At 40.8% G+C, this 13,720-nt stretch overlaps 2 protein-coding genes across 8 annotated transcripts in view; one reads left to right on the forward strand and one right to left on the reverse strand.

Moving 5' to 3' along the window:
- LOC106880625 (transmembrane protein 184C) overlaps window positions 1-2,594 on the reverse strand; it is a 31,455-nt gene extending 28,861 nt beyond the window's left edge. The window contains exon 1 of one of the 2 annotated variants that reach the window (XM_014930658.2): window positions 2,036-2,594. In XM_014930658.2, coding sequence (XP_014786144.1) covers window positions 2,036-2,433 — 398 coding nt within the window. In that variant the 5' untranslated portion in view covers window positions 2,434-2,594. Of the gene's footprint in view, window positions 1-1,465; window positions 1,724-2,035 lie in introns of those variants that run through there. The other variant, XM_014930659.2, reaches the window with a different exon arrangement.
- Window positions 2,595-3,254: 660 nt separating this feature from the next.
- The window catches only part of LOC106880624 (calpain-15), a 75,319-nt gene continuing 64,853 nt past the window's right edge, over window positions 3,255-13,720 (forward strand). For 3 of the 6 annotated variants that reach the window (XR_008265413.1, XM_014930652.2, XM_052972561.1), the window contains exon 1: window positions 10,665-11,567. The gene's annotated coding sequence lies outside the window, so the exon portion shown is untranslated. Of the gene's footprint in view, window positions 7,234-10,662; window positions 11,568-13,720 lie in introns of those variants that run through there. The other 3 variants (XM_014930656.2, XM_014930657.2, XM_014930653.2) reach the window with 2 other exon arrangements.

Genomic DNA, 13,720 nt, shown 5'->3' on the forward strand with positions numbered 1-13,720 from the left:
TTGCGGAAAACTTTGAAACCATTATTTTCATTATTTAATGCGGTGGGCTGACAGGATCGTTAGTGTGCTGAGTGAAATGCTCAGTGGTATTTCATCCACCTGAGTTACGACTGTCTGACATGCATCAAAGCACCATGGTGCACTGATGTTTCAGTTTTTAGCAGGATTTCTGTTGCTCTTCCTAACAACAACCACTTTACATAAGCAAAAGTTCAATATTATTTTTAAATTAATATGGAGTCAAAAATCCACTACTCTTGAGATCAAGATGATGTGGTAATGGTTGAAAAGCCTCAGGGTAGTTGATTGGCAGGATTGTTAGAGCTAAGAACAAAATTGCCTCATAGTATTTAGTTATAGCCCTTTATGTCCTGAGATCAAACCTTCGCAAAGGTTTTTGTTGAAATAGACATTAGTTAAGTAGTGGAGTTGATGTAATCAACCACCCCCACCAAATGCAAGGTCTTGTGCCCACATAAGAAATCAATATGTACGTAGTAATTCTTAATCAGACGATTAGTAACCAAAGATGATCTTGGCAAGATTTGAAGTCAGAATTGTAAAGTGATAAAGTACTAGTGGGACGGACCCACGAATATTTCATGGAATTAACAGTAAAACTATTGGGTAGTTCCTGAAAACTTTATCCCCAAAACCTGAAAGCATAGCCTGTATCAAAAAATATTCACTCATCTGTTATATGGAGGTTACAATTTAATGAGGGTAAAAATTTAATACAACATGGCATACTCTGAAAACTACATTGTTGGTAACTTATAAGCCCAAGTGATGGATTAGAGCCAATAAACATTTCAATTTGCACACACCTTTCAATCCAATCTTATTTTACTTACCCCCTTTAAATTACACCTTGCGCCTGGTTTAATAGTATGAATATTACTTAAAGACACCTATAAAAACTTCAGATACTTTTCCCAAATATCTTCGTTAAATAATTTTTGCACTTCCAATTACAAAATGTAGCTCAAGTGAAAGTTAAAAATAAACACGAAACAAAAATGATAGGTAAAGGAGAACGGTCTTGATGGAGTTGTCATCACGTGTTAATATACGCCCATTCTTATGACAATAACAGAGATATCAATTTACGAAATACGTATAACTCAATTTTCAGGATATTCTTACGTGTTAAGATGTTCAAGCGTTTTTGTTGTTGTTTTGCTTCCTTTTCTACCAGAAAGAAACGGAATGTATCCACCTGATTAGGTAAACGTGCAGAAATTTATAAAATCCATTCCGAATTTCTAAAAGCCAGGAGCGAAATAAATGCAAAAGCATTTGATTCTGTCAGCTGGATGTGTTCCCCATTCTTTCATAGAAGTTGTTACCGTAGTTCTACACGAGAAAAGAAATCGCAGACTTCTTTTAGCAATAAACCCTATAAGCTTTTCGTCATATCTAAAAGCTGCTATGACAGATTATATCAAAGATGGACTATACTCACACTTTCGAGCTTCCATGAGGTAGAACCATCGAACAGAACATAATTTCGAATAATTAGTCGAATGACCATTGTATTGTAGTAAACTACATGATTGCCTAAGCGTGGGCTAACTCAGCCAGAACGTTTGCCAGAATAACACATCCTAACATCAACGGTGAACCCCAGTTAAACCCAAAGAAAATATCTAGACTACTTCTTTCCTCCTCGGTAAGGACTGCATCACATGAACAAAAACATTCTTTCAAAACCATATTATGAGCCTTATGACCGCGAATGCACCCCTGACCTTCGAGCTATGTTGAGCTTTTATGTCCATCGATGCGTATTTAAAGCGTAAAATCCTAAAACTCATAAAGCACATTAAAAGATCCACAAAAGAATCTAGCGTTGAGGGCAAAAGAAATCATGGTGCAGCTCAACGAAGATGGAAACCTTAACAACTCGACAATAAATCTTACGAGTAAAAACAAAAGCAAACGTTCAGCACTTTACTGTCTGGATACACAGAGTCTGTAAAGTTGTGGAGAAAGGAAAGGTGATGAGGTTTTACGTGATGAGGAATTCGCTTACCTGATGATGTGACGCTGAAGGTGAGCCTGGGTATAATGGATAAGATGTTGAAGAATTCCCCATAAAGATATCGGTAGAGCCATCATGACGAACAGACCTCCAACAAACCAACCTTCCACATGAGTTTCAGCTCCAGCTTTGTGCAATTCTACGATGCAAAGAGGCAAGGCCACTAAAAGGCAGACGCCATAAAAAGTCATGACTAATGGACGAATCCAATGTCTCCATCTTAGCAACAAATCCATCGTCAAAGAAAACAACCGGGAAAAAACTCCATCGATTGACAAACAGAAACAAGAGAAATGCAGAGAAAAAGATACGGAAACGGCAACAAGAGAAGTGGGAAGAAATTTGTTTGTCAAAACATAGGCGGTGATAACGGAAGTAAATACTCTCATAAATTAATGCCCAATTGTCGGATTAAATATTGCAAGTCCAATGTACGATCATTTAGAAATCTATCATATGTAACCTAATTTTGATATAATAATGAGGTCGACATATCAAGTTTGAAAGCCTTCTTTCTCCTGTTGGAACATAAAAAAAAACTAAGTTTTGTCTCTGGTCCTCAATTACAAGTAAAAGTTGATTTCAAAGGGAAGTAACAGAAATTACATGGCAAGGATAACTGTTCAGTCTTTAATGGTTCTAATGTATTTATTCATAAATGTTACTGATTTAGGTACAAGATCAATAATATAGAGGGGAAGGGATATTCGATACCTCTACATCAGTATTTGACTGATATTGTATCGACCCCAAAAAGACGAAAGGTAACGTTGAACTCAGCGAAGCGGATGTCAGCGATAGATAGAACAATCAAGTTGGATTTCTTAGTTTTGACGAAGATTTTTCAGGGTTTTTTTTTTCCGTGGTGCCTTTCCGCAAAAAAAAAAAAAAAAAATTTCGAAAAACGATGGAGTCCTCTGCCTCCTTTCCTTTCCCCCGGACCGATTTTAGTCGGTTTTGTGGGCACTACGTGATTAAAAACGATAGGAGAGGCACTTTCGTTAAAAATTTTAAAAAGTATTTTTTCAGGCCCCATATTTATGAATTTCTTAACAATACACATGGCATTTTTATTTCTCAAGCCTTTTTCCATTACTTAATTAAATGTGTTTATGGGGAGAAAATAAACTGTAGTGCTATGAGCCAGGCTGTGTTAGAGGGAAAGAGCGGAAGTGAGGAGGTACGCATGTCCTGTCAGAAGTGGGGCCTGCGGGTCGGCGAGCGGTCAGTTGGCAGTGTGACCCCTTCCAGATAGACAGGCAAGACCATTGTAATTCTCCCTTTGCTTCTGTCTTTTCCTCCTTCACATCACAAGCTATTTCGGTTAAAAATGATGGGTATAGTCCGCGTTTCGAACGAGGTGGTTAGGTCGTTTTGCGGCGAGGGAAGCGTCACCGCTTTGTTGAAAAAAAAAATTTGGTGGCAAAACTCCATGGTATACATTACCTAGCAAGTTTCATAACGTTGTACCTTGATGGATCGGCATTGACGCTATACCTGGAAATGGAGGAGAAGGACCAGTTAAGCGCAGGAAAAATAGAAGTCCGGCTGACGGAGGCTTTTACGGAAGGGCCATTCATGGCATATGGTCAACTGAGGAAAGCGAAGTGGACAGGGCGAATAGGTCGATGTGTTTGCCAAAGAAATCAGGAGATTGGACAAACTTGAAGAAAAGAAGGTCGAAGCGATGGAACAAACAGTCAAATTAGCATTTAAGACTGGATTCCTGACCACATGGTTGAACTGCAAAAGCTGCCGAATATTCACTCCATGGCGATGGGAGAGGTAATATCTCAGGCCAGAATCCTCGCCTCATGTTGCAGGACAACACCGCTAGAAGGGGTCAAACAAAGAGCAGCAGAGAGGGGTTGAACAAGGAATGTGTGCGACCCTCCAGAGGGCAATGTTTTCAGTGTCAGGGTTCGCACATGGTGAGAGACTGCAAGGAACCCAAGCCTGCAGTAGTTTGCTGTCAGTGCAGACAAACAGGCTACATTGCTAGTGAATGCGTTCAGGGAAATGGTCTAAGGGAGACTACTGTGCCGGTAGTCCTGTCGAAAGAATAGAGACACATACACAGTCGTTGCTAGTAGTGGAGGGAAAGGCATCATGAGCCCTTGTGGACACAGGCTGTTCAACAACCCTAATGACTCCAGAGGTGATAGAAGAATGGATTGGAATGAGTAGTGTAAGGGCTTTTGACAGTATAAAAGTTGGATGCAGAGGAAGTAGTGATGTGGAGATGGTAGTATGAGGAACGAGATTGAGGTTGTGTGCGATAGTGATCGACTGCATAGTTGACAGAATGGATGTGGTGATGAGAATAGACACCATTGCCCGTTTGGGTGGTGTCACATTCGGTGATGCAGGGGCAGTATGTGCCATGAGTCCACAACAGGAGAGTGGTAAGAGCTGTGAAGAAAAATATGCTGCACACACCATTACAGACAAGGATTTTCGGGTTATGTTCAACGGCTGGCAGTGGACAGTAGAATGGTACTGGAAGGGAGATCCTCCAATGTTGAATAATGCAGTAGGCTGCTATCAGCATACCCTGAAAGAGGATGCCAGAAGCGAGTTCAAGGGAGAGGTGGAACAGTGGGTCAAGGAAGGCACTCTGATCCCTTGGAAGGAGGAAGTGGAGAGTGGAGTGCTACCACTGACGGCAGTGAGGCAGGCAACGAAGCATAAAGTCAGGGTTAGGGTTAGATTTCCAGGAGCTGGACGACCACGTCTTGTGCCATACAGGCAGCGAACCCATGGACATTTGCAGCAAAACCTTGAGAGATTGGAGGCAGACGATAGGGGGCTCCACAAACGTCGATTTGAAGTCGGCACACCTAAAGTTGCATGTGGCTGAGAGACTGGAAATATCAGCTAGTAATTTACAAGGGTCGGATATACTGCCTGATTAGGTTGGGATTCAGGCTGAATTCAGCACTGAAGATTATGGCAACGATTCTCAAAACCATCCTGGGAAAGGTGGACAAAGTGAAAAGAGACACTAATTCTTATATTGACAACATCCTGGTGGACAAGAGCATAGTGTCGGCAAAGGAGGTCATAAGCCACCGTTTCGGGCTAACTGCCAAGCTACCAGAGGTGATGGAAGCAGGAGCTACACTGAGACTCAAGCTACAGAGAGACAAGGTTGGCGCATTGGTGTTCCGGAGAAGTATTGAGATCCCAGGACGAGTAGGTGAGAACTGTTTTCTGTGTGTGGGAAGCTGCTGGGACACTACCCAATTGCAAGATGGCCCCGGACAGCATGCAGTTTCATCAAGAGGCAAGCTGATGGAGTGAGGTGGAATGACAAAGTGGACGAGAAGACAACTGCCATGATGCAAGAAGTCTTGGAGAGAGTGACTGTGGAGGACTCAGTAAGAGGAAACTGGTGTGTGCCCAAATTGAAGAATGGGATTGTGTGGTGTGATGCTAGCAGCATAGCAATGGGAGTTGTCCTGGGAATTGGATGTGTCATGGTGAAGGATGCAGCCTGGCTCAGGAAGAAGGACAGCTGCAACCACATCAACATGGCAGAGCTGGATGCTGTGTTGAAGGGGATGAACCTGACCCTGAGGTAGGGGCTGTGTACCATCGAGATCTGGACCGATTCAGCCACTGTACTTAGATGGGTGGGATCAGTGGTCACTGGCGAGCGGAGGGTACAAACCAAAAGGGGTGCAGATATGCTGATAAGACGCCACTTGGAAATTCTGGGTGAGCTAGCTGCCGAGTTTGACCTGAGGCTGAGTGTGGTTTTTGTGCCCTCTGAGAGGTATAGAGTGGACGTCCTAACCAGATTAAAGAAAGCCTGGTTGCAGGTGCTGGAGGTTCTGGAGCAAGGAGTGGCTGCAGTGTGTCAACTGCATGACTTGGAGCTGAGGCGACTGCATACCATGCATCACATGGGGGTTGACAGGACCCTATTCCTAGCCAGGAAAGTTGACCCTAACGTGACCAGGCAGAGTGTGCAGAGAGTAGTTGGGAGCTGCGACAGGTGCCAGTCCATTGACCCCACTCCAGGTGTGCATGAGGCAGGAAGCATCCCAGCGGAACACAACTGGAAATTTTTGGCAGTGGACATAACGCACTACCGGCACGGGAATGCCTCTCAATGGTCAACTGCAGACCGGGGCGGTTGGCTATATGGAAAGAGATGAAAACGGGGACTGTGGAGGAAATTACAAGAATACTAAATAAGATATTCCTAGAACGAGTCAACGTGGATAAGCTGCTTGTGGACAGTGACACTGCTTTTCACTTGGCGGTGCTGGAGGAAATGCTCGACAAGTAGCATGCTAGACATTTCTTCAGGGTGGAATACCGGCCAAGTGGCAATTGGATTGTGGAGAGGCATCATCACACCATCAAGACCATGGTAGAGAGAGGCTACATCTCACCAGTCGAGGCCATTTTTTGGTATAATATGTCGCCCAGGTCAAGACAGACTGGGGAGTCAGTGCCACACAGGGCAATATTCAAGTACAAGTGGAGACATCCATGTACTGCATCGCTGCAACCTGCAGAAGAGAAAGAGCATGCCTTTGTGCAGGTTGGAGAAGAAGTCTGGGTTAAACCCCCAAATGCGCAGTGCACTTCACAATGGAGAAAGGGGACAATAACCTGTGTAAATTCGAGAAACAATGTGTTCTGTAGATGGCATGTCACATCATGTTTTAGATGTGAGCAGGATCCTCGATGCATCGGAAGATGCAACCAACAGTAATGGAGAAGAGGACGAAGCTGGCAGCAACATATGCCAGGGACTGCGGCCAGTCCTGAAATCCCACAGAGGGAGCAGTGTCCTCCTCACTGGTTGGCTCATTATGACACAAGATAAGGTGTGTGATCAGGGTTGAGGAGAGGATGTGGGCAGGCTGGTTGAATGATCTTCAGATCAGGTGGGGCGGGGTATGTCATGAACCAGGCTGTGTTGGAGGGAAAGACCAGATGTGAGGGAGTATGCATGTCCTGTCAGAATTGGGGCCTGTGGGTCCCACTGGAAGGGCCATGATGGGCATGCGGGGTTGGTGAGGTGGCAGTGGACAGCATATGAGAGTAGACCTGCTAGACGGTACGCCAGCAGATAAAACATGTGGAAAGTTGTAAGTGATCCCTTCCACATAGACCGTACTTTGGCAGACAGAGCATGTGGACATTGTGAGTGACCCCTTCTTGATAGACAGGTAAGACCACTGTAATACTTCTGTCTTTTCCTCCTTCACATCACATAAACAAAGAAACAAGGAAGGTATCAGATGGTTGTGAGATGTGCTAAAAGCAACAGCTAAATCACACTTAACCTTTTCCACAGTCAAACCATATTCAACACCGTGTTTATGAATTTGTTTCTCTCACCATGATACATTTTTCTATTACTCACAGGAAAAATAAATGAATTTCTTTGCCGTTGAAAAACTGAAAATTATTAAAACTCACTGGAAACAATGAGCTGCAGTGAAGAAATACAAGTTGAAATGTTGATGAAATGAAAGTAATAAGGTGGCAGGAAAATTTTAATTTCGGTTTCAATATTAAATTCTAACCATTTCTGATTTGTACTCCAAAGCAAATTAGCAGCATGATTGAAGTTTGGAAACATTACCTATTTTTTTAGTGCAGTTATTTCTAGATTAAGCCTACAAATAATTATAGATTATTTGAAGGAAAAAAGAATACTTTCTAAACACTAGAAATTTACCTGTTGTAAGTTGATGAGATTCATAAAATGTCAGAAGAGTTGCGATGAAAAGGTAAGTTGTTGTTACCCCTGGTGGTGAACTAGCATATTTTTTGAGAAAAGCTTTAGATAAGATAAATCTATGGATTAAAGTAGTAGAAAGGCCAGGAACACCATAAAATCCCTGATCTGTAGAACTTAACCTTTCGATAGGACCCCATGTACAAGAAAACAATTTTATAATATGCAAGATGAACCCACAAGTTACCTGTAAGATTAGGGATGTAGTCTATAGCTTATGATGTACTGATGGACAGTGCAGAAAACAAAACAATTTACATTGCGGAGACAGCATGTAGCATAGAGGAGCAGATAGGTGGACATTGGCGGGAGTTCAAAGAGGAGAAAAGCTCATCAGTGCTCTACCAACATGCTCAGTTAGAACATAGAGGCTTGGTTGATAACATAAAAGCAAGGCATCATCAATGCATAGAGCAGACATGAAATTTAGACTGATTATGGAAGCCACACACATGGTAATAGACAGGCCGAGCCTCAACAGAAAACATGAATGGAACAATAACACCACCATACCATGCAACATGGTGACTAAAGACAGAAGGAAAATAAAAACAAAAAAAACATACAAACAGTATTATACATAAACTTATGTATGCAAACACAAAAGACACACATGCACATACTTATAATGAGATATAAGAAATAGAGATAAATAAGTAAATAATGAAAAAAGAACTATATAAAGATCATGGATACAAACATTACAGTAAGCAAACCCATAACACACACATACAAAAGACATAGACATGTGTACACACACAAACACTGATACAGACAGAAACGCATGTGCAGGTAAGCATATACATGATAGAGAGAGAGAATGAACTAAACAGAACAGAAGGGAACATATGGATGGAAGAGTTGCTGAAAAGGTCACAGATGTGTGACAAAACGATTTCCAGACAGTGGTCAAAAAATAAAATAAGAACAATAATGAGTGAAGAACGAATATATAGTGTTTATTTGGCAAGGAAAAAAATGACTGTCCCAAAATATAATAATACCTCTGTGTGTATACAGAGAGAGAGAGGTGAGGAAAAGAGAAAGAAAGAGAGATACTGAAAGACATGACTGCAGATGTGTGTTCCACCCTAACTTTGTTTCCTTATAACTCAAAAATGGATATGTGGCATTTGGTGAAAAAGGGAGTTTGATGTCACTACCCTCACTTGCACCTCCTGCCGTAAGGTAGGTTCATTCGGGACTCTTGACAAGAAGACATCCAGTTTTGATTTGAAAACACCTACATCCTCTTTGTGTAGGTCCCTCAGGCTCTTTGAGAGAATATTAAAAAGCTGTGGGCTCCTGAAACCCAGGCTGTTGCAGTAACTGGTCCTGAAGCACGACGGCATTGCTGGGATATTGGCACTGTGCAGTGTCGACCCGCCCTGGCATTTGTATAGCTTTCAATGCCAAAATTTGGCACAATCCCTTCCAAGATCTTCCAGATGTATATTACTGCATATCTCTCCCACCTTCACTCCAGGGAGTAGAGTCTTAGCTGTTTCAGCCTTTCCCAGTAGTATCAGTGGTGCTTCTACTGAGCACAAAACCAAACTGCATCTCATCTAAGCAGACTCTCTCCCTAATTAGTTGGGGTGTGACCCTCTCCGTGACCTTCATCACCTAACCCAGCAGTTTGATACCCCTGTAGTTATTTCTATCTAAAGTGTCACCTTCACCTTTGTAGCAGTTGACTATGGTGCTGCTACACCAGTCATTGGGTATGACTCCTTTGTGAACTACCGGGTTTACAATACACGTGACTAGACCATAACCGTCACCACCAGATATTTTAAGCATCTCAGCAGTGATTCTTGGTGGGCTGAGGTCCTTTCCTGACTTCATATCCTTAATTGCTTTATCTACCAGAGTGTTATCTATTTGGGTAGCTAGTCCCACTATTGAGTCAATATTTGGCAGGCTCTCCTCCTCCCATTCATTCTCCACATTCAGCAGCCTTTATATATATATATATATATATATATATATATATATCTGAAAAAGAAGCACCTGCTAAAGAACTTAAGAACAGAGTAGTAATGTATTTACAAGCAATTAAATATATGTCCGGTCATATAGTGACCAATGTTTCGCATCCATAAAACCTATAAGAGCTAGAGCTTTATAAATGCGAGACCATTGGTCACTCGACGACTGGACATATAATTAACTGCTCACATGTATGTGTGTGTGTGTATAGACATCATCATCATCCAGTATTTTAAATCTAGGTTTTGTCCTCGTTAATGGGGGTGGCCGGATCTACCTCAATGCCATAGCAACTGCCCTCACACCATCTCGCCCGGTTCTGGGCATCCTCCTTTTTCAAATCAACCCTCCCAATGTACTCCTCCACCTTTTCATCAGCCTACATATACATGCTATATGGTAAGAAGCTTGCTTCATAATCACATCATTCCACAATAAGTCCCACTGCATGGCACATTGGAGACAAGAAAATTCTACAACAGCCTTAGAGTGACCAAAACCTTGTGTGTGGATCTGTTAGACAGAAATTGAAGAAAGTCTGTCGTGTGTGTGTGCGTCTTTATGTCTGCCTTCCACCCTCGCTTGACAACTAGTATTCGTATATTTACTACCCCGTAACCTAGCGGTTCGGCAAAAATAGTTCGATACAATAAATACCAGGCTTTAAAAAAATAATAAGTAGTGGGGGCGATTCAATTGACTAAAAATTCGTCAAGGCGGTACTACACATGGTCGCAGTTTAATGACTGGAACGGTTAAAAGATATGTATACGCACGTGCGTACACGGGTTGGTTTGCACGCACTCCACACGTCAACCGAATTTCCCTCTTTTAGTGTTAGTTAACCAAAAAACGGCATTAGAAGGCACTTGCTCAAGGTGTCGCAAAATAGGATCGAACACGGAAGCAAGTGGTTGTGGAGTGAACATCTTGATTTCACACAGCTATGTCTATACCACGTCGTAACTGAGGAACAGAAGTAATTGGATTCAAGGTCTTAGAAGATTCAGTTGTATTTGTTTTACATTTACTGCTCACACTTTGACGGAATTGACGTTGCTTGTAGGAGAGGCGATCAGGAATTAAGTATGAGTCTTGTATTAGGGCAGTGTTTCTCATAGAAGGGTGGAGGCTTGTGGGAATTGAAAAAGAGACCGAGGCACGGTTTTGTTTGATAGAATTAGATTGGTTTGAACTTATTGAAGTTGTCCAAGATTGTGGCAAAGAACGAAGAATTACATGAATTCAGACTCTCTTTTGTCTTATCAAAAAAACAAAGATGTGGTGAATATAAAACTTCACTAATTCGTCTGTGAAGATAATATGTCAGTTTGAGAAGCTCTGCATGAAGGTATTGTTTTAATCTTTCTTAGATTAAATTTCTCTCCGACAAATGTACTGTTTTGTGTGCCAGTGTAATAAATTATCCGTGGTGTCATATCGCCAAAGACTAGAGCTTTGGGCACACTTGTGTTCACATTCATGGAAAAATAAATTATTTTATTCCTAGCCTCTTCGGTTGAGTGTTATAAGGCGAGAACAATTTTTCGAACAGGACAGAAAGGAAAGAATGTGTGCAAGAAGTGTCAATTAATCGATCATTTCTGTTTTATTATGATAATCAGCCAACCTAACCGACCATATTCACTTCAAACCCAAAGCTATTTAATTTCCAAGTTTGGCCTTGACAAGTCAGTCTCAGTTATCCGCCCTTTCCACTTATCACTCGTCGATTAACAGTTCGAACCCTCAACCATTCGAGGCGATGTAAGTAAAACTTTTCCTCTCCCTTTTCTTTATTCATTTTTAATTGCAACGTAATCTTCATTATTACATTCCCTATCACTCACACACTCTCTCTCTTTCTCGGTTTGTTTATAAGAAAGGGGGGAAATGCACAAACTTTATTTAGGCTAATATTTACACAAAATGGGATTTAATGTTTACAACTTAAATTCGAGAAGGGGATTAGCGATGTATCCTTTGAGTTTATATATAATAAATCGCAAAGGAAGAAAGAAATTATATGAAACCCCCTCTACAAAAAAAAATTGACGTCTGCAATGTTTAGATACTTTTTAATAAATGAGCTTATTTTTAATGTTCCGGCGGTGGACTGCAACTAATCTGTAAAGGGTGAAAGAGGAGGCAGAAAAACAGCAGTTAAGAAAGAAAGCAATGATGGTCAAAAGTAGTGCAGTGTAGACGGGATAAAACACTACTACAAGAGCGAAAATTGAGCAAGAAAAGGTGCAAAGGTCAAGAGTAACAACGTTGGTGAGACGACAACATTGTCCTGGGTAGTTTATTTCATACTTGGACAATGCTGAGTGTTTCTGAAAATCATGAGTGTTGCGCTGTTTATTTTATTGTTGTGTCCTCGGATGATTGGATACTGACTTCAAAAAAGGTGCTAGACGACGAAGCTTTGTCTTGATATTCAGAGAAACAACGAGTAGTAAGACATGTTGCGATTTGGGACAAACTGCTAGACACACTTAAAAATCTGGTACGGTCACGCCCCTGATGCCTTTCACCAGGTTTCTACTGGAGCTATAAAAACAATATTATAATCTACTTCACCACTGTTCATACATCAATGTTGTATATTCTGTTTGTTTTATTTTATAAGTTTTGTCATTGCTAACAAATGTGTGTGTGCTGGTATTTCCCACTATTTTCGTTTATTTTTTTAAATTGTCTTTTTAAAGATTTTAACGTGACTGGTGAAATACTTTGAAAACAAAGCTGTTTTCAAGATAAAATGCAATAAATATGTGTTTAAATTTAAAGGGTTCAATTATAATTGTCAACATTTGGTGTGTTTCTGTTGCTTTCCTGTCGCAACGGAAAACAAAAACATTTAGTGAACTTGGATATTTTCCAGTGTCACAAATTAATAACTCGTGGTACCCAACTGTTGTTTATACATACAAGTGTGTGTGTATATGTCTTTGTAAATTTGAGACCTACTGCTGTATTGTTCCTTTGTCCTTATTCTACCGTTTTCAGCATACCTATTAATGGCATTCCTGCCTCGGCTGCTATTTCTAGCAGTTCCGGCTACATCGTACTGGCTTCACGTTTGCTACTATTTCTACTTGTTCCGTGGATATGTTATTTAACCCCAGGTTAGCAGTGCTTTGGCGGAAGTATGACCTAAGACGTTCCAGTTATGACCATCCCATTTATTATTCAGTAAAAGAAAAATCTTACAACACTTACATTTGCTGTGAGAAGTGAAAGAATTCATCTCGGTATCTTGTTCATTGAGAAAAAAAATTTTTTTCCAACAGAAAACCCCCTTTTCGGCTCCAGGGAATACGAATCTGCAAAAAAATTGGCAAAAACTGACATTTCTAAATTACTCCCACCCCCAATTCCTTCATTTTGAAGTTTTTTCAGGATTTTTTCTTTCAAAATACACAGAAAAATACGGAGATTATGATTCTGAAAAAAAATTTCCAAAACTCTTTATAAAATTTTCTTTTAAGAATTTTATTTTCTAAATATGTGGAAGAATACAGACATTATGGTCCAGACAAAAATTTCAAAACATTTCTGTACTTACAGTTTTAGGGTTAGGGCTATGGTTTTAGGGTTAGTGTTGGGGAAAACAGTCAAAATTGAAGAAGTTGGGGAAGAAAATTTCACAATGCCGATTTATGGTAATTTTCCTGAACCTCCGTATCCAAAAACGGGGATTTTTGGCAAAAGAAATTTTTTAAATAAGCAAATTTGGGAGAAAATGGGGGGGGGGGCGGAAATCTTTACAAAATATCTTCGCAGAAAACAGCTTCAGGAGTTGTGAAGAAAGAATTTGTACGTAGTCTGTTACTGAGAACTATTCTATTGGACCTCTGCCTAATCACGTCTTTTAAGGTACACACACACATACATAGAAAATGTGAGGTCATGGT

This window comes from Octopus bimaculoides, chromosome 13 (genome assembly GCF_001194135.2).
Source record: "Octopus bimaculoides isolate UCB-OBI-ISO-001 chromosome 13, ASM119413v2, whole genome shotgun sequence".
NCBI lineage: Eukaryota > Metazoa > Mollusca > Cephalopoda > Octopoda > Octopodidae > Octopus > Octopus bimaculoides.